Source organism: Balaenoptera physalus (genome assembly GCF_965194825.1).
Source record: "Balaenoptera physalus genome assembly, chromosome: 10".
NCBI classification, from domain to species: domain Eukaryota; kingdom Metazoa; phylum Chordata; class Mammalia; order Artiodactyla; family Balaenopteridae; genus Balaenoptera; species Balaenoptera physalus.
Genome location: NC_138889.1, coordinates 66,817,807 through 66,837,925, shown reverse-complemented (window position 1 = coordinate 66,837,925; position 20,119 = coordinate 66,817,807). Strand labels below are relative to the sequence as shown.

Sequence of the window (20,119 nt, the reverse complement as noted above, 5' to 3'; positions counted from 1 at the left end):
TCACTTCATTCATCTAGGCAATAATTTATGAAGCATTACTTAAATGTCTTTTAAATGAAGTAGATGCTCTGTTTAATTTTTCCAGTATTTTTTGAGCTTTTGGAATGTTTAATTTGTCAGGGAAGGGGGGTGTCAGCCTGGGCCACTGAAATTGCCATTTCCCGCCACAAGATGAGTATGGAGGGCAGAGCTGCTGAATCTACTTCTTCTTCTTCTTCGTTTTTTTAAATCAACTCTAATGACACATAGATACCAAGATCAGATTTGCCCTCCCCCATTGTGATAGAGAATCATTTTTAGTTATTTATTGTACAGGGGATGTCTACTCAATTATCCTGCTCTGTTTTTTAAAAGGTATTTTACCTGCACAAGCCACAGGATAGTTAATCTGATTCATGCTAACTCAGAGTGGTGAGTGACTGAAATGTATTCCTAGAAAAGCGATAACTGTCTTTCTTCCCTCCTTTCACTTTACTACAGTCTAGATTCATTTAGCAAATCAGGTTCAAGTCTTCTTACCTTCAGGCCACAATAATCCTAGTTCCTGCCACAATAATCCTAGTTCCTGGAAGCCTCAGCCAATAAACAGTAATAGGAAAATAAGTACAATGTGGAATTTTGTTTCCCTTCATGCTGGATTTAAGATATGATTGACATTTGGTTGTCCTGGGATGTCAAGGAATTTCCTAGCCCTGAGGAACTGCCTCTCCATTCTTCTGCCTAGCATTCTTTATACTGCTTCATCCTGTGTAGGAAGAACTCCATCTGCTTTTCTAAATCCAGTCTGTCTTAGCTGAGCCACACAGGAACTGATAGCATAGAACATAGGCAGTAGGCTGGAAGGAAGACGCTTCCTCAAGAAGCAGGTTATTGCCGTGGATGTGACACACAGCAGTTTATTGTGAGACCCTGAACCATGGTTCACAGCTTCTCTCCCCTGCCTCCCCCCACTGCCATGAGTTGATGTCCCTCTCTCACTGTTCTCACACCTGTAATGTGCAAGTGATTGCACGGAAGAGCTAGAACAGGTCACAGATGCCAAGGCAGACTGAGATAGGGCTAGGAGAGCTCTGAGTACTGGGGTGAGGTGGCATGCTTAAGCTTTCTTGGAACTTATGCTCCTGGATCAGGATAATCTTAGAAATAACCTTAGAAATACTGTATCACTTCACTTTATGGATATATCTGGTAGTGTAGACCAGTGCTGACTCAGTGTTCTCTCACCAAAGTGAAATTTTTGAGGATACAAAAATTAACTGTATAAATCTATAGTACAAACTCAATAAAAGAGGGACAAGAAAAGGGAAGGGATGGCACCAGAGGGAGATAGGGGGGAAAGGACAAATTAGTTTTAATTGATTCTGGGGTTTGTGCCAGTGAGAAGATGTGGGTTGTTTCCCTCCTACTAGTGACCTATATTAGAATTATACTGCTGAGTTTTCTGAATTATCTACCTTTTACCATGCTGTTTCTGTAACGTTCACTATTTGAATCCAGCCTGCCAACTTTTTTTGGATTGGCAAAGAGCATCCATAGGCAGTCAAGTGTGTTCTTGTTCTCTTGGCCCTAGGGAGGTGCCTTTGCCCTTTTCCTGTTTGTGTGTAGTTGGCTGCTACAAAGTCTAAATTAATTTTATTTCTTATGTCTGGTTGTCTTATTTTTGTCCTTTTATCTTGTGCTCTTTTTTGTGTATTAGATTAAGAACCAAAATCAGAGATATGAGTGAGTAATATCTTATTTCGTTTATTATTATTTTTCTAGTTGATGAGGGTAGAGAAAAAAATCACTCTTGGAGTTTTGCGTATTCTAATTTCTTTTCTTTTAGCTACCAGGTTCGTAACTGTTTTTCTCATTGAGGTAAGGACTTTTTAATTTTTAAAAACAGTCATGTCATGGGATAATATGCTGTCTTTCCTATATGACAATATTACTGACCATCAGGCTATATCCTTACTTATTCAGCAATAGAAAGACAGTTTTGCTTTCCTATATATGATTGATTCTGCTTCTAGCCAAATGCTTTAGCAAAACTCACTAGAATTAGGAGAAGGCTGGGGGGAAGGATGGTGGAACACAGCAAAGCCAACTGACCATGAAATAACTAGCCCTGTACTCTTAGTATCTGATCTACCTGATCAGAATTTCTGTCAATGAGGGCAGCCCTGGGTGGTATCCTGTAGATAAGTTATTCATAATGCCACAAGACATCCATAGTGCTATAGATTTTGGACCAGAGAACTTGGGAGTCTTAGAAGAGGAGCATGAAATACCAGTATAACATCAGGATCTAGTGCAAACTGAAGATTTCCAGAGCCGTGATAGAATCCTAATTACAGCAAACATTATTTGAACACTTGCTATGTTCAGGACACAATGCTAGGTGCTAGGACCACAAAGAAGAAGACAGCAAAGTTTACCTGTACAATGAGTTTATAGATTAGGGGGAAGGATAGGACCAATTAATTAATTTATTCCCCAAATATTTATTGAACACTTATTACATGTCAGGCATAATCTAGGTATTGAAGATATAGTAGTGAACCAAAACGGAGTTCCTGCCCTCACAGAACTTACATTCTTGTGGGGGGGAGAAGGCAGAAAATAAATCACGTAAATATATAATATATCAGGATGTAATCAGTGCTATGGAGAAAATAAACCAGGATAAGGGAATAGGGAGTGTAATGGCCAGGGTAGGATGGAGTAGAGCCTTGTTATTTTATCTAGGGTGGTCAGGGAAGGCCTGTCTGATAAGATTACATTATACAAGATACTGAAGGAAATGAGAGAGCAAAATATCTTGGAGAAGAATGTTCTAGGCAGAAGGAACAGCAAGTGCAAAGGCCTGAATTGTCAGTGTGCTTGATGTGATTAAAAAACTGTAAGGAGGCCATTGTGGCCAGAGCAAAGTGAGCAACAGGAGGTCGATAGGAGATAACATCAGAGAGATAGTGGGAGGCCAAACTACTTAGGGCCTTATAGATCATTGTACAGATATTTGACTTTTAATCTGATATGGGACTGGTGGAAAATTTTATGCAGGGGGTGACACGACATGACTTATTTCACAAAGTAGACTACTGTGTGGATTTCACTATAGAGGGCAAAAGTAGAAGCAGGGAGACTGGTTAGGAAGCTGTTAGATAGTAATCCAGGTGAAAGTTGATGGTGGCACAGAGCAGTGTGCTAGCAGTGAAGGGGACAAGAAAAGATCAGACCCTCAGGTTATTTTGAAGACAGAGCTGACAAGTTTAGTTGAGAGATTGGATTAAGGATCTGAAAGAAAGAGTAGTCAAGAATGACCTCAAGGTTTTTGATCTAGCAATGGGAAGAATAAAGTTTCTCATTTACTGAGATGGCTAAGAATACAAGAGGAGTGGGTTAGGGATAGGGAATAAGAATCAGGAATTTGATTCTTGAAGAAGTTAAGTTTAGGATGTCTATTAGCTATTCAGTTGTAGATGTTGAATAGATAGTTCCATGAAAATGTAAATAATACCACCAGGAAGCCTATGGTAGTTGTCAAGATATTATAGTCAATAAGCTCTGGAGGAGTTCAGTGGAAGCAGTGATTACTCTGGTCTGGTGCGACAATAGTGATGGTGACCAACATCCGACTAGAGTTTCATCATTCCCTGGTGAGTCAACTGACTAAGAGATTATATGGAGAGGAGGCTGCTTTGAGTGTGCCCTATAGAACCTCAGCGTAAGAAGAACTTTACAGGTTATCTGGTTGAATTCCCTGCTCTTGTGTGAATCCTTTGTAACAAAAATGCAGTCTGCCATGGGCGGTTGAGAAACCACCATCTCACACCAGCAGGTAACAATCAGGAATAAGGCTGTTCTCTTTGAAATAACATGTCTGTTGGGTCATAAGGCAAAGGCAAAGAGACAGAACACAGAAGTCCTGGGGCAATGTGACAGACTGCCTTAGGTAGATTCCATGTGATTTTGAGCAGCAGTAAACCTAAGGACAATCTGTCTATGTTCCTGTGGTGTAGAAAGGGTCACGTGTTGTATATTCAGCTAGCAAATAAAGAAGAGAAGGCACAGATATTAGTGCCCTTTTAGACTTCCAAGACCAGACAGAGATGTGTATATTGGGCTTGAAGTGAGAGTCAATCAGGAGCCCATGTCTGTCTACAAACTGTACATGAGGACGAAAGTGGAGTAAGATGATTTCATGCCCTTTTAAGAAAAAGGAAGTGAATGGTAGTCAGCTTCAATTTTAAGCCGAGCATGAGAATTTAAAATACATATGTACACATACATATAATTATTAAAATCTGAGTGCTTACTTTATACCCGACACGGTATTAAATGCTTTGTAAAAACCATCTCATTTCATCCTCCCAAAAGCTCTGCAAGGTGGTTACTAACTTGAACTCAGCTCTGTCTGACTCCAAAGCATATATAGTTTAAACAATACTCTAAGTCAAGCGTTGGCAAACTTTTTCTGTAACGGAGCAGATAGTAATTGTTTTTGGCTTTGCAGGCCAGTCTCTGTCTCAACTACTCAGCTGTGCTGTTGTAATGCAAAACAGCCATAGGCAATAAACAAATGGGGCTGATTGTGTTCTTATAAAACTTTATTTACAGAAATGGGCAGCAGGCTGGGTTTGGCTTGTGGGCCATATTTGCTGACCCCTATTTCTAAGTAGTTCTAGTTGTAGTTCTATTGGAAGCTAGAAACCTTGGGTTTCTCCTCTGAGAGTAAATGCTACAAAGAAAGCAGACTTCTATAATTTCTCCTATTTTCCAGTCTGATTCATTCTATGGACCACAGAAATTTATTAGTTTGATTCTGTCTGGATTCAATGCAGCGTAGGTAAAGGGATTGAGAAGGTGGCCTTAGAAGTTCTTGCTCAAATCGTGATTCTGTGGTATCCTGCCGTATAGCCTGTTTCCTCTCACCTCACTTTTCTTCCCACTTTACAGCCTGGTTAGAAGAGATATTTAATCAGACTGGGTTCTAGATTGAGGAACCTCAGCTATGTCTACCTGGAACACAGCATTGCCCACTGTGCCCATTTCTTTCAGAAGCTCCCGATGGTGATAAGCAGCACATTTGAGTTTGCCCGCTTAGGATTTAGATGCCTAAATGCTGGTTAGGGTTTAGCAGCCACACTGCAGGAACAATAGAGAACCTGTGACTGCTTAGTGTTGCCTTGTTGAGCTAAAGCATAAAGCAGGATCCATGTCAGGAAGATGACATAGCTATGTCCAAAAGGCCACCAGAGTACCTGCAGCACCTATCTAACTAATACTGTGTATCTTGAAGTACACCTGGAAAGTAGAAGATAGCCCTTGGAAAGGCAATATTTCAATAAACAGAAAAATAAACCACTTAAGCATATTTACAAAGCAACAGTCAATGAATGGGAATGCAAGTAGTACAAACTATGTACTGAAGGGATTCTGAAGGAAAGAACTGGATGATATTAATCAAGAAAGGCTTTTTGAAGAAGTAAAGGGTAGAGATTTATTCATTTGGTATTATGCTAAGAGCTGGGGATATAGCTGTGATCAAGACAATGAAGGTCCTTGCCCTTGTGAAATTAACACTCTAGTTGGGGAGTGAAATAATAAACAACTAGATAAGCAAAATAACTCTGGACTTATAATTACTCTGAAAGGAATAGTGGGATATGTTAGTAACTAAAGAAGTGGAGTGCCTACTTTAAATAGTATGGTCAGGGAAGATGTTTTTGAGGAAGTGATATTTGAGCTGAGACTTGAAAGATGAGATCAAGCTACCTATTTGAAATATTAGGGGAAAACATTTCAGGCAGAGGGAATGGCAGGTGCAAGGGCATTAGAATGGGAAAGAGTTTTTGAGCAAGGAGGTGTGGATGAATAAAGGGTAGAGTGGTGTGTATATGGTAGGTATGTGGAGGTTCGAAAGATAGACAGGGACCAGATGGCACAGAGCTCTATAGACTGTGGTAGGAAGTTTGAATTTTGTCTGAAGAACAATGAGAAGCCATTGAAGGTCTTTTGAGTAAGGGAATGTATTATCTCACTTATATTTTTAAAAGCTTACTCTGGTTGCTGTGTAGAGAATGATTTGGAGAAGGGTGAAGGAAGAGGTGGAAGACAAGTTAGGAGGCTGTTGTAGCACAGATAAGAGATGATGGTGGCTTGTATTAGATTGGAAGCAGTAAAGATGAGGAGAAGTAGATCGATACCAGATAAGTTTTGGAGGAAGTAGCAACAGTACAGATCTTCCTCGACCTACGACGGGGTTACATCCTGATAAACACATTGTAAGGTGAAAATATTGTTAAGTTGAAAATGCATTTAATATACCTAACCTACTGAACATCGTATTTTAGCCTAGCCTATCTAAAAAGTGCTCAGAACACTTACATTACCCTGCAGTTGGGCAAAATCATCTGACACAAAGCCTATTTTATAATAAAGTGTTGAATATCTCATCTAATTTATTGAATACCGTATAGAAAGTGAAAAAACAGAATGGTTGTATGGGTACAGAATAGTTGTAAGTGTATCAGTTGTTTGCCCTCGTGATCATGAGGCTAACTGGGAGCTGCAGCTTGCTGCCTCTGCCAGCATCATGAGAGAGTGTTGTGCTGCGTATCACCAGCCTGGGAAAGGATCAGAATTCAAAGTACAGTTTTTACTGAACGTGTATTACTTTTGCACCATCACAAAGTCGAAAAATCATAAGTTGAACCATTGTACGTTGGGGACTATCTATACTTGGGATGGAAGTTTAGGAAAAGAAAAGAATCAAGAATGGATGGGCGTGTAGTGATGCCGTTTTACCAGGTTGGTGTAAAGGGAATAATCCAGAATGTTAAAATAGAACAGGACTTTGGAGCTCAAACCTCTTTGATTACTGATGAAGAAGGTGAGACTGAGAGAAAAGTAATGCTTAGAGAGATTAGTGATTTGCCCAAGGTAGTATGTGATAAGTGCTCCTTTTGCTAAAGTAGAACGCCTTCATGGAGGATTAAAGATAAGACTGGGAAGGAGGATGAATTAGTGGAAGATCTTAAATGCTAAATTGAGTATTTTGTGTTTGATACAGCTGGAAAGGGAGCCACTGTAGGGGAAGGAGACCATGAACATAATGTTTTAGGAGATTATTTGAACTTAGCGATAACAGCAGAAATGGAGAGGAAACTACAAGGTGTTAAAGAGGCAGAATTTCACTCACCAAGATGGAGAATACTGGAGAAAGTACAAGTTTTGTGGGAAAGTCAGTGGGACAAGTTAAGTTTGAAAGTACCTGTGGGGTGTCTAAGTGGAGAAGTTCAAAGAGGCAGTTGGTTCTATGGGTCTGAAACTCAGAAGTGAGGGCTGGGCATGAGATGGAGTCATCATCATAAGGGTAGTAATTTATACAATGAAAGCAGATAAGATTGCCCTAAAAGGTTTTGTAGAGTGAGAAAGGGACCTAAGATAGAGCAACAAGGAACACTAACATTTTGGAAATGAGCAGAGGCAAAGGAGCCAATAAATGAGACAGATGCAGAATAGACAGAAAAGTGGTTTTAGAAGCCAGTGGAGGAGAGTTTCAAAAAAATGGAATGTTGAGTTTATTGAAGCATTGTTTCTAATGGCAAACATGTAGAAATAATCTACATGTCCATTAGTAGTTAAATAAATTGAGGTATGTTTGTACCACAGACTCATAGGTCTATAGATGATGTGCTATTTTAAAATGCATAAAGTAGGGCAGATGTAAAAAAAATAGGTTCTAAGGTGGTTGGTTATGGGGTAACCTGACATTACATCTGCCTAAGTTACACTGTTGATGTGTGCATGTACGTGTGTGTGCACACATGTATGTGCATGTGCACACATGTACACACACTTCAGTTTTTGCATGATTTGGCAGACACTGTTAGTTGGCTAAATCATCACCCATTTTCAGCCCTTTTCTATCTACCTGACTCTTCTACACAGAAGCTAAATTCATCCAAACCCCCTTGCAGTTAGAAGTGGCTGTGGGAATTCTGACCAAGAAGATATAGGCAGAAGACTGCTGAGGGAACTTCTGGGAAAGCTTTTGCTTTTCTGATAAAAAGGATAGATGGCACAGAGTCCCTTCCTCCTTCCTTAGATGTGGATGTAATGCCTGGAGCTGGGGCACCCATCATATGACCATGAGGGAGTATCCAAGAGAATTACGGAAACAGTAGCCCTGAAGTTGTTAAGCTGCTGAATTAATGCCAGCAGCTGCCTACCTCCAATCTTCTTGTTATGTGAGAAAAAAATACACCTCCATTTAAGCCATCATAAGTTGGCTTTTCTTATGGCTGTATGCTTTCTTAATGTATAGGGTATATTTTTAAAATTTACTTTTTATCAAAAAACACATGTATATAATTTAAAACTTAAAAAACTTAAACTGTTCCTTAATTATCTTATACCTTCCCATCATGTTCCCTCTCCTACTATATTAATATTGTAATATGTTAATAACAATTAAATAGCTATTTGGGGTCAAATCAGCATTTACTGCTTACATTATTATGACTATATTCATATTATTCACAGCTGAGTCAAATACTATACCATAATTATGTTTCCTTTCTCATACAAATATTTATTTTTATCAAAATTAATAATTGCCTAGTTTTTTCCCTTTGTTTAATTTTCTATATAAAATTTAAATCTCCTCCAAGTACCTTAAAACTGCAGATGATCTAGCAGGTTCTTTTTTTTTTTTTCTTGGAGACATCCTTCCTGGAGTGCTCTATCCTCCCATTTCATTTTGGACTGGTTGCTCTCAAAGCCCACTACACAGCCAATATCCTGGACTTTTCCTTCAACACCATTTTCAGAATTTCCCTTGTTTCTCTTCTCTATTGTATACTCTATTTCTTGGATCCTATGCTTTTTCTTTGTTTGTTGGTTTCCCTCGCTTTGGTGGAGTATATCCTTCAGAAGCTGCTTTAAGGATTCTTGGGAAATAACTTCCCTGAGTCTTAATTGATAGCTTGGCTAGGTTTAGAAATTATGTGCTGTCAGATTTGTTAAAAGTATCATTCCATTGTCTTTTAGCTTCCATTATTACCACTGAATAGTCCTATGTAATTCTGGTTCCTAATCCTTTGTATTTGAAATCATCTTTTTCTCTTTGGAAACTTTTGGAATCTTTGTCATCCATGATATTCCAAAAATTCTTGATGATGTGAAATCTTGGTTTGGGTCTTTTATCTTTCATTATGCAAGGCTCCATGTGAGCCCTTCAACTCATATTCTTCAGTTCTGGTATAGTATGGCACTCCACCCTCATTCTTAGCTGCTGTAGGAATCTGTTCTAAGCCTAGCCAAACTGTCAACCAACCAGAGTCTTTTGATTTACTCTTACAAAAAGAATAAAGTTTTGGCATTCTTCCCAGTTGTCTGGATCAAGTAGGGGTCTTATGCAGGCTTTATACTAATCTCTTTCCAACCCTAATCATACCCTCCATTTGTAGAGGTTCTAATACCTCTAATTCCTCAGCTTTTCCAGGGTTTTAGTTTAAGTAGGAAAACTGCTTTTACAGCTAGACCCCCAAGTATAAAATAGTTCAAATATAATAGTTTACTTTTTCTTAGGTAACAGTTCTAGTGGAAAGAGCAACAAGACAGCCCTCTTCCATGTAGTCATTTAGGGACCCAGGCTGACAGTGAGTGGCTCTTCTGTCTTCAACATGTTACCTCCAGGAAGGTTACCCTAAGGGTCATCTCCATTCCAGCCCGTCACAAGTGGAAAAGAATATGGAGGAGTGTACACAGGAGAGGTTTACAGGTCAGGCCTAGTGTGTCACTTCTACTCACATTCTGTTTGCCAAACTCAGTCATATGGCCTTGCCTAACTACAAGGAAGGCTGGGAAACATAATCTAGGTATCTGTCCAGAAAGAAGAGGAGATCATGGATTTTAATTAGCAACTGGCAGTCTCTGTCACTCCAGTGTTCCATGAAGTAAAATGGTGTGAGGCACTTAGCTTTCTCTAGTCTAGGTCAGTTACCAGTTTTTCGTCTGCTTTTTAGATTCCAAAATTTTGTCAAAATCTCTTTTTTTGTTATTGTTGTTGCTTACTTTACTATTCTCTTTGTTCTTGTAGGTTTAGGCCTTTCTTGTTCCTTGACTATCATTTTAGTGAAATTTTCGTTGGGAGCAGAGGTAAATGTGCAGTTACGTTGTCATTTAAAACATGAGGGCAGGGACTTCCCTGGTGGTCCAGTGGTTAAGACTCCACACTTCCAGTGCGGAGGGTGCAGGTTTGATCCTTGGTCAGGGAACTAAGAGCCCATACGCCATGTGGTGTGGCCAAAAAAACAAACAAACAAACATAAGGGCATAATTAAATGGCTACAGAAAAGCATCTCTGAGGTTCATATGAGTTTATTGGCTGTGAATTTTCAACTCCCGAACTATACTATGAAGACTCCTAGTTATAAAAATGAATGAAAAGAATTATATGTACTGACATAGAAAAATGCCTTTCATATATTAAACAAAAATTTAAAAATTTAGAAGAGTGTTACAGTATGATCCTGTTTTTATTTATGTTTGTAGATGTATTAAAATTTTTGGAAGGATATACTTCTAAATTTAATGGTTGTTCTTTGTAGGGAGTAGAACTGAGAAGGTTTGAAGGGTTGCAGAGACTTTCCCTTTTAATTGTATATACTAAAGTGACATTTGAATATTTTATATTGAAGATGTATTATGTTTGAACCTTTTTTGGGTTACTAAATAAAGGAATAGTCAGCAGGGCCGAACGCCCTAGAGAAGTCAAGTAAAATGAAGGCTGAAATATGTCTGTCGGATTTGGAAATTAGGAGATCGTTATTGGTGTTGTGGGATCAGAAGTGATTTTAGTGAAGAAAATATAGGATGTCAGGAAATAGACTAGTGATTTCGACCGTTTTTTAAGACCGTTTAAGGCAGGGTTGTGATTAGGACGTGGCACTGAGGAGGCAGGGTCTGAGGGTTTGTGGAGGAGTTTTCTTCCCAGTGTGGGAGAACTTTGAGTATGTGTATAGCCTGTGGAGAAAGGGTAGAGTAGGAAAATTCAAAGAGAGATGACTTCAAGGAAAACGATTTCAGAACCTTCCTTGTTTGCCTGATCTGTCCAGTGATGATTAGACTCCTCTCAAGATTCAGAATAACCAGGTGAAGTGGTGTTGGGCGAGACCACTGTAGAAGGAAAGCCTCGAACTTTAGGTTAGGAGGGCTTTGTTCAGATGGCCTTTGAAGTCCCTTCCAGTCTTCAGTTCTACAAATCCAGCTTATCTGAGTTGGTCATGCTAAGCATGGACCTGACAGAAACAAACACCTGCTTTAGTATGAATCTAGGCTTATTAGTGAGAGAGATAAGAATGAAGAATTTCTGTTTCTTTTGAGGAGCAAAGCATTCTCCCAGGGTCCAATCAGGAAATCAGAGTTAGCACTTCCTCCAGCTCCTTGTCAAGTTAAGAAGCTCTCATTTTCTTTTAAATGCCCCTCTCTCTCCTTTTCCCAAGGATACTAATTTAAAATCTGCCTTGCCAAGAATCAGTGTATTTTGGGAAACCATTTCTTCGCCTCACCAGGGTTACAGCGAGTCATGGCTCTGACTCCATTCTTCCTCAGAAATCTGTAATATGGTGGAAATGAAGACCTCCTGCACTTCTACCCCCTTCCTGGGGAAGGTTCTAGGCTCTGGGCTTCTAGGAGTAACTCTCTTCCCCCCTAGAATTGGAATGCCATCTAGTATGTGTCACATAGAAACTTGGGGTTAGACTCCATCCTTTGAGGAATTTTCAATATTATTGTAAACTAGGAATAATATGCTTTTGTATAGAAATTTCTCAGGTCAAATGACTTTAAGAGGTGGCTTACACTTCCTGGAGGCCACTTTGAGTAGAAACAATAGAGCATAGATATATCTGCCCTAGTAACTCTCCTAAGCTCTATCAAAGAGCAGACTTGATTTCATATTCCTCATTCTTCTCCCTAACCTTAGGTATCCTGGCACAGATATAAGGTCTAATTAAGTCCCCTGCTTCTTGGTCAGTTTCTGTCCCTTTTATACTCCACTTTTGGCCCATTGAAGAGAGCGGGAATGGATGACAAGCACATGGCAGGAGGAGCCTTATGCTCCTTGAGGTCCAGAGGATAACAGTAAGGATGATTCCTCTGGGATCTGCCAGGTTCTAAAGTGTGTCTCCTAAGAGGGTTATGCAGCAGGTATGAATCCCTGTCTTCCTACCTCATCCACCCATGGATAACTCAGCCCACAGGAGAGCCAAGTCACCAAGGCACATGTATTTGGGTCCAAAGGATAATACTGTGAGGGAGTGAGACTTGAAATAGAAGTACGCAGAACTCCTGAAAACCAGTGCTAAGAAGGTTTCTTTGGCCTGTGAGAATTAGCTGCCCTTTCTATAAGTCCCCTGGAAAGATACATTTATTCCACATAGACTATGGCCACTTTCCTCCTGAAATGCCCTTGTAAGGGAAGGGAAAGCAGAAAGCCCAGGTAGTACAAATCACAAGGGTCCCTTAGTTCTCTTTAGCCATGGACTGTCAGCCCTGTCCGCATTTCCCAGGGTCCCACATTGCTCTTTCATTCACTCAGGGTTGCCTACTGCAAATTGGTTTATAATTCCTGCTCTGATAATACCCACGAAGTCCCTACTTGAAGGAAGAATAAATAAGAAGCAAAGATGGAGCTCAGTTATGGGCAGCTCCTTCATTATTTCTGCAGCACCTGGGGGATAATGAGAGAAGGGGGAAATGACCTGTCATTAAGAAGCCTCTGCTTTCTGTTCCTCAAGCAACCTCATAACATTCTGCAGAGGCGCCTCATGGAAACCAACCTGTCAAAGCTCCGAAGCAGTCGTGTCCCTTGGGCCTCCAAGACCAACAAACTCAATCATGCCAAGTCTGAGGGGCTAAAGAAGTCTGAGGATGATGACATGATTTTGGTTTCTTGCCAGGTAATGTTCTGAGAATAGCTTTTCCAGGTTTTCTGGAGAATAGGATTTGGGCCCATTATCCCAGTAATGGGGCCCTCTTCTCCAAATTGTATAGAATGTGGGTCTTATCATGGAATTCATAAATGAGTTTTAAGGGGGGCACTCCATGCAACACTGGAAATATATGCAGTAATTTGTATGCATGTGCATCTTTGTGGGGAAAAGGACTAAATGTTTCATCAGATTTGCAAAGGAGTATGTGATACACACACACACACACACACACACACACACACACACACAAAATTAAGAGCCACTTGGTGTATAGAATGAAATACCCAAAGTCCTTTGGGATCCTCTGTAAGCTCTAGATCCAGCAGGAAAAAGAACCCCTCAAAGGAGACTCAACAATGGATAAAGATGGGACACTGCCAACCCGTAATTGTGAGGATGCTCTCCAACCCTGCCTTTCATATGACATCTGCTGCTTGCTCTTTGGATCTCCCTTCCCTTTTGCTTCTCTGGCTCCTATTGAACAGTATGTTTCTTCTCCACAGTGTGCTGGAAAGGATGTGAAAGCCTTGGTTGACACAGGCTGTCAGTATAATCTCATCTCTTCAGCCTGTGTGGACAGACTGGGGTAAGTAGCCACTTGTGCTAGAAGTCAGATGCTAATACACTCTTTGCTTAAATTTATTTTGAAGTCCAGGCTTTCCATTAACTCCCACCAATTAAGTTTTGAGCAAAGACCTTTGGGCTCTGGAATGAGAAAGTATGAGATCCTTGGCTCATTGCATGCCATGCCCTGATCCTGATTTGTGCCCTGCCCAGACAACAAGTTAGAAGGATCTGCCCTGCTGGTGTACCCCAGAGAAGTAAAATCAGGGATGTGGTTGGCCTTAGCTTACTTGGGGTCCTTCTGGAGTCCACACTGCCTGTCCCAAGAAGCATCAGTGAGACCGTGGAATAGAGCTGCTATTGCTGTTGGGCCTGAACCATCACAGGGGTGATTAGTACCTTTCCTCTCTGCAAATAACAGGTAAAACCAGATCTTACTGCTGCCCCTGCTGGGGACTGGGTGTGAGGCAGACACCTCATATATTGAATATCTTCAGTTCTTTAACAGCTGGAATTGGGTTCTCCCTCTTTTTTAGTCAGAGAAAGCCATTTTGTATCTTTCCTCCTTTTCACTCAATCTGTACTTTTATTTCCTTTCTTCTTCCTTCTCTTTCCTCCAAAGTACTAGATGGGCCCTGAGGTCTAGCCCAGAAATGGGAGGATCAACCCAATATCCTTTTCCACTTCTCTAGCCCTAAGTACAACAAAGCATTCCCCAGCCTAAATCTCTGTATTGAAACAATCACTAGGGTAGATATAATGGCCCATTTTAAGCTACTTTCAAAATATCCCTATTCTTAGGCAGGGCTTGCACAAGTCTTGATTTGTATAATCAGTGACCTCTGCCACATGTTCTGTTCCTTCTCATTTCTAACTTCTCCTCGCCCCTCACCACCACTGTGACTCTTTGAAGCTGGCTCTATGGGTTTTGTGCATTGTTGTTTAGGGCGGTGGATGGGGTGGGGTGGGGGGGGGAGTGCAAGGACACAAGTGCTCCTATGAGAAGAATCCTGAGCTTTTTATGTGGTGAAGAGATGAGCTATAGTGCAACATGATGTTTCCAGAAAGACTAATAATGTCCTGGTGCATAATTAGGCAGAAGACTGCCATGATTCCGGAGGAATTAATAACCGTCTGTAAAATTGCAATTATTTTTCTTTTGGGTGGGGTATAACACCAGAAGAGAGGAAATGGAGTAAAGCAGAAGTATTGGCACAGAAAGTCCATAATTAAGTATTTATCCACCAACTCATAATAGCTCGGTGCTAGCTGTTCCAGTCAGCTTACATAACTGTGTGAAACCTTGGTGCTGTTCTTGCCTTCCTCCCCTAGATAGACAAGTTAAATTAATTAGGACTTTCTCCACAATATGCCTTGCTGATGCCAATATCAATGCACTTAACAAATAAGTACCTGCCTCCACCATCCTTATAGCCTAAGACTAAATGATGAGGATAGACTGAAATAGACAAAGAGAAAATTAGACGCTGAACAAAGCATCTTCTAAAATTAGGATTTACCTGCCTTCTCTGAGATCTGTTACCCACAGATGGATAAAAGGATATGTTAACTAAATTGCCTTGCACATAGGTAGGGATGTTGAGATGCAGAAAAGGGTTCTCTGAGTGTGTCAACTCTCATATTCCACCAGTGCAGATAGTGACATAGCTTTTTGAGAACAGGAGCTGAATCTTTAGTTTTTTATATCTCCTGGCATGTTTAGGATAAAGTGCTGAAACAAGAAGTGTAGACTAGCATTTCATTTTGGTAAATTAACCCAGGAAATCTCTGGAAAATTCCAGCTGTGTGTCAGAAGGTAGGCATTGCCAGATTCCACCAGAAACTTCTGCCAAGGGGATTCTGGTATTTCCTCTCTTGTGCAGACTCAAGGAGCATGTCAGATCTCACAAGCATGAAGGAGAGAAGCTTTCTCTACCCCGACATCTGAAAGTAGTGGGCCAGATTGAGCACCTAGTGATCACACTGGGCTCCCTCCACCTGGACTGCCCAGCAGCCGTGGTTGGTGAGTAGAATGGGGGACTGGACCTATGGACCCCTAAGTTAAACCCTCTCCCTCCTTCCACCAAACCCTCATGGGATTTTATGCCTGTAAATATTGACTTCTTCAAAATCCCAGGTTTCCACTTTTTTGTACTATAAATCTTGTCCCAGTTTTTGCCTTCTGAAGTACCAGATGGGCCTTGAGCTACATTCAAGACATGTTGAGAATCACTGAGAGAATAAAAAAATTCAAGGGGTAAGAAAACAAACATTTCTGTGTGCCAGTAAAAATGGCCCCTGAGAGCTTTCTGTGGGCTAGTTGGAGGTAGAGGGCAAGATCCTTTTACTCCTTTGCCATAAATCCCTTCATAATTTCCCACCAACTCCTATACTTTCCCTCATGTACTCTATTCTAGAGTACTCTAAGTTCCTGGTTTTTGTCCAAAGGCCTTTGTCCTTTAGAGTTAAAAAGACTTCAGTTTGAATCTTGACTCTATCACCTTTTTTTTTTATTATTAATTTTTTATTTATTATTTATTTATTATGTTTATTTTTGGCTGTGTCGGGTCTTCGTTTCTGTGTGAGGGCTTTCTCCAGTTGCGGCGAGTGGGGGCCACTCTTCATCGCGGTGCGCGGGCCTCTCACCATCGCGGCCTCTCTTGTTTCGGAGCAGAGGCTCCAGACGCTCAGGCTCAATAGTTGTGGCTCACGGGCCCAGTTGCTCCGCGGCATGTGGGATCCTCCCAGACCAGGGCTCGAACCCGTGTTCCCTGCATTGGCAGGCAGATTCTCAACCACTGCGCCACCAGGGAAGCCCCACCTTTTAACTATAATGATTTGGGGAAATTATTTAATATAATAAATGCTCAACAGATGTTTATGGGATGGATGGATGGATGGATGGATGGAAGGAAGGAAGGAAGGTAGGTTGCATAGAACCTAATGGTGATAAGGCTGACTTCTAAACCAACATGAAAATGGTTAAATCTTAATTTTTTTTATTAGAGGACAATGAGAAAAACTTGTCCCTTGGTCTCCAGACTCTCCGATCCCTGAAGGTAGGATTGATTCTACATTCCCATTGGTACTTCTTCTCTGAGGCAAGGGTCCTCTTACATGGAGACCCCATAGTGGGATCATTGACGGTAACCAGTGATTCTCCTTTGTTTTCAGTGTATCATAAACTTGGATAAGCACCGGCTGATCATGGGGAAGACAGACAAGCAAGAAATCCCTTTTGAGGAAACAGTTTCCTTGAATGAAGACAAGTGAGTGCCCAAATGGGTCAGGTCAAGTAAAATCCATTGGTCATTAACTGGAGGGGTTCTCACACAGGATATTGGGTTGTATCCTGCTTTTGACCTTCAGTCATACCACAAGTATACCCCTCCTCACCCCCAGAGTTCACAATCCCACAAAACTCTATAGCCCACATTTCAGAATGAGCAGTGATGATACCGCATAGAGTGGTGGGGAAGATGAGTAGCTTTTAAACTAAAATTGTACTTGCCTTCAGTCTAACTTCTTTGAATTTGGTATCATTTCTTTTATTTCTTTCTCATTTCAGCACTTCAGAAGCATAACTACAGCCTGCAGCATGTCTGCACGTGTGCACACATACCAGGTTGACAGATTAAGAAAACTGGGTTTGAACCAAATGCAGTAGCAACTTGCTTTGGACCAAGTCCTCCCCTCTAATAGAAGCTCCAGGGGGTCCTTCCCACCCAGACCTCTCTAGATTTTAGTCTGTGCTTAGAGATCTTGTCTGGTTATAGCCATTGTTTTTTACTCCTTTGATCACTTAATTTATAGACCTTTTTGACACTGCCAGGTCTCACTTGTGGCCTATTTCTCTGCTTCTTCAAGGAAATTGCTTTTATTAGTCAAGTATAGGGACTGCCAGGTTCTATTTCTCCATAGATACACTTGCTTCTTTTCCTGTAGTTAAAGTGTCTGACCTTTACCTCCTTTCAGCTATTTCAAAGAGATGCAGGGTACCTATGGCTCAGAATTAGAATTTCTTCTAATTCATTCATTGATTTCTCAAGTATGAATTAATCTGAAAGAGCCCAGAGAAATCATCTAGTCCAACCCTTTCATTTAAAGGTCTGGAGAGGCAATTGAATTGTCTAAGCTCATATACTGAGTCGGTGGCAGAGGGGACCTAGAATTCAGACCTGACAAGCCAAGGCCAAGGCCATGTTCATGCTCATTTGTTGCGTCAAGCCTTGAGAGGAGGGTGAAGGGGGGGGTGGTTTGTAAAAAGGCAGGGTAGGAGAAGGCTGTGCTTTGGGGATGGATGCCAGAGGATCTGGGTAGCCCTCTCTCCTGTGTGCTAAGCCCACTAGAAGTCCCCTGACCCAAACTGTCACATTTAGGTGCTTATCTTGGTGCCTAAAAGCCATGGGTATAAAGATGAATGAGGTGGCTTCTCACCTTGAACGTCTTGGAGGGGAGGAGGAGGAAGGACTCACAGACAGAAGAACATTAACCACTCTCTGAGATGGAATTGAAGGCTTCAGTAAATAATCTGGGCATCATTGTCAGATGTTGATAACCCCAAGATCCAGTCAGTATTTCTGCCTAGCCTGTTATTTGTCTGCATCAGACTCAAGTAGCTGGGAACAGGAGTGGGGAAAGGAGATGAAAAAACCCAGAGCAGGTCCAAAATAGAAGGATAGAATCAGTTGGTGGGAAAGCCTACCTAGGGAAGCATTTCTGGGATGGGGGCCAGGAATGAAACTTCCTGGCAGGGAATTGAGGGTTGGGAAGCTCTTCAGTTCTGTCCTGGTATAAGGAAAGAGGCAGGGCAGGAGCCTGCCCAAGAGTTCACAACAACTTTTTCTGACTCCTCAGTGTTTCCTGACCCCTCTCAAAGAGGTCATGGGGTTTCTTGAAGCCTTTCTGTTGGGGTGTCAGTTGGGCACATAGATACCTGTAATGGAATCTCCCCTTCAGTTTGGTCAGAGATGTGCTCAGAGAAGTCAGAAAAATAGCCAGCTGTGGGTGTCCCTTTAAGAGATTCCCAAGTCTACCCTTGGTTCATAGCAGCAGTTCCTCGAATATTTAATGATCCTACTTCAAACTTTGCCAGATCCCACCAACAATCTTGTCTAGCGTTAAGCAACTGTCTCTATCAAACAACTCTTTGGAACTCTGAATGTTTTCAGCTTTTCAGAAGCTCCCTAAAGACTAGGAACTTGGTGACGTGACCCCCATTTGAACAACTAGGCAGCCATACTGTAGCCAGTTGTCACTGCATCACCCCAGGCCCCCTTCTTATCAGCCTCTACAGAGAAAGCAAGATGGAAAACTAAGCACAGCCACAGTAGGGGAGGCCACATCTGAAGCTCAGCAGGGGTGATCCCATGTTACCAGCCTTCAGTACCCCCTCAAACTACCCCCATTTTCTTACATGGGGGCACCTGCACCTTTCCACTGAGGCCTCTCCACTCTCCTCCCTTACCTATCATGGAACCACTTTGGCCTGCTTCTCATCCTAGGACTGAGTTGAAATACTTCACCTCTTCCCTAGTAGAAAGTTCCACTCTGAGCCTTGACTCTTGGCCACAAGTGAGGCATGTTAGAAGTTCCTTGGCCTGGTTTATCCTTATTTGGATTCCCTGTGGACCAAGTGAGGCCAGGAATTCTCAGGTGTTAGAAAGATGCCACTGATTTTGACCCTTCGAGTTCAGGATTATATGGCATCAGGGGGTTGATCAGATGGCCTTTAGTGATCTTTCTGGCCTCTGAAAATCAGTCAGTGACTTTCCAGTTTTGGAATAGAGACAGTTGGGGTGATCTGAGCTTATGGTATCATAATCTCACTCCATGCAGTCAGATCATTTGAATTCACTAACTGAATAATTGTGCTTTAAACCTCAGGCTTGATAGAGGTACCTAAAGATGTCTAAAGGTAATTATAGGAAGTCTTGAGCCTCATTAATTTTCTTTAAATGCTTCCAGGTTGATTACTCTGATAGCCCATATCTCCTTGATATTCATGAGGAAGCACTGGGTCCACTTCTCTGAGGCTGGCTAGCTAAGCAGGGAAGGTCAGTTCTTCCCAGAATCCTAGAAAATTCTCTCTGGTACCTCTGATTGAGGGTGTGGGAAGAGAGTGTCTACTCAGGTCACAGTTCTGAAAACAGGCGGTAGCAAGAAGTAACCCTGTAGAACTGTAACCCTCTCATTCCTTATTAGATGTCCAAATAAAACACAGGGAGTTTGAAAAATAGTCTTTGTCGTTTGGTATTTCTATGCCTGACATATTTGAGGAAAAAATGTTTTCTGACTTTTCTATTTCCTTGCCCTGCACAGACCCCACCTGGTAAGATTTTCTATTCCTTAGCTCAAAGTGTCTATAGATGGGTTGCTTGGTATGTCAGCTGCCCTTACTCTTGTATAATAGAAATATCTTTCTAGGCTGGGCACATGGAGGAGACGAACTGGATTCCTCCCTCCTTCTGTTGCCAGGCCTCTGCATTGGCACTTTATCTGCTCAGTGTTTCTGGCTGTGTTGAGTTTATTTGTGAGATTAATGTAACAATAAAGTGAAATCTTCCCCTCTG

At 41.4% G+C, this 20,119-nt stretch overlaps 1 protein-coding gene and 1 long non-coding RNA gene across 4 annotated transcripts in view; one reads left to right on the top strand and one right to left on the bottom strand.

The window, feature by feature from the left end:
* LOC309668375 overlaps positions 1–20,119 on the bottom strand; it is a 485,025-nt gene that overhangs the window by 236,467 nt on the left and 228,439 nt on the right. The gene's annotated exons all lie outside the window — the stretch shown is intronic.
* Positions 1–20,119, top strand: part of NRIP3 (nuclear receptor interacting protein 3) — a 25,496-nt gene extending 5,377 nt beyond the window's left edge. For all 3 annotated transcript variants that reach the window (XM_082478089.1, XM_082478088.1, XM_082478090.1), the window contains 6 exons: positions 12,789–12,950; positions 13,487–13,569; positions 15,431–15,570; positions 16,554–16,606; positions 16,722–16,816; positions 17,116–20,119. In XM_082478089.1, the coding sequence (XP_082334215.1) occupies positions 12,789–12,950; positions 13,487–13,569; positions 15,431–15,570; positions 16,554–16,606; positions 16,722–16,816; positions 17,116–17,131 (549 nt within the window). In that variant the 3' untranslated portion in view covers positions 17,132–20,119. The remainder of the gene's footprint in view (positions 1–12,788; positions 12,951–13,486; positions 13,570–15,430; positions 15,571–16,553; positions 16,607–16,721; positions 16,817–17,115) is intronic.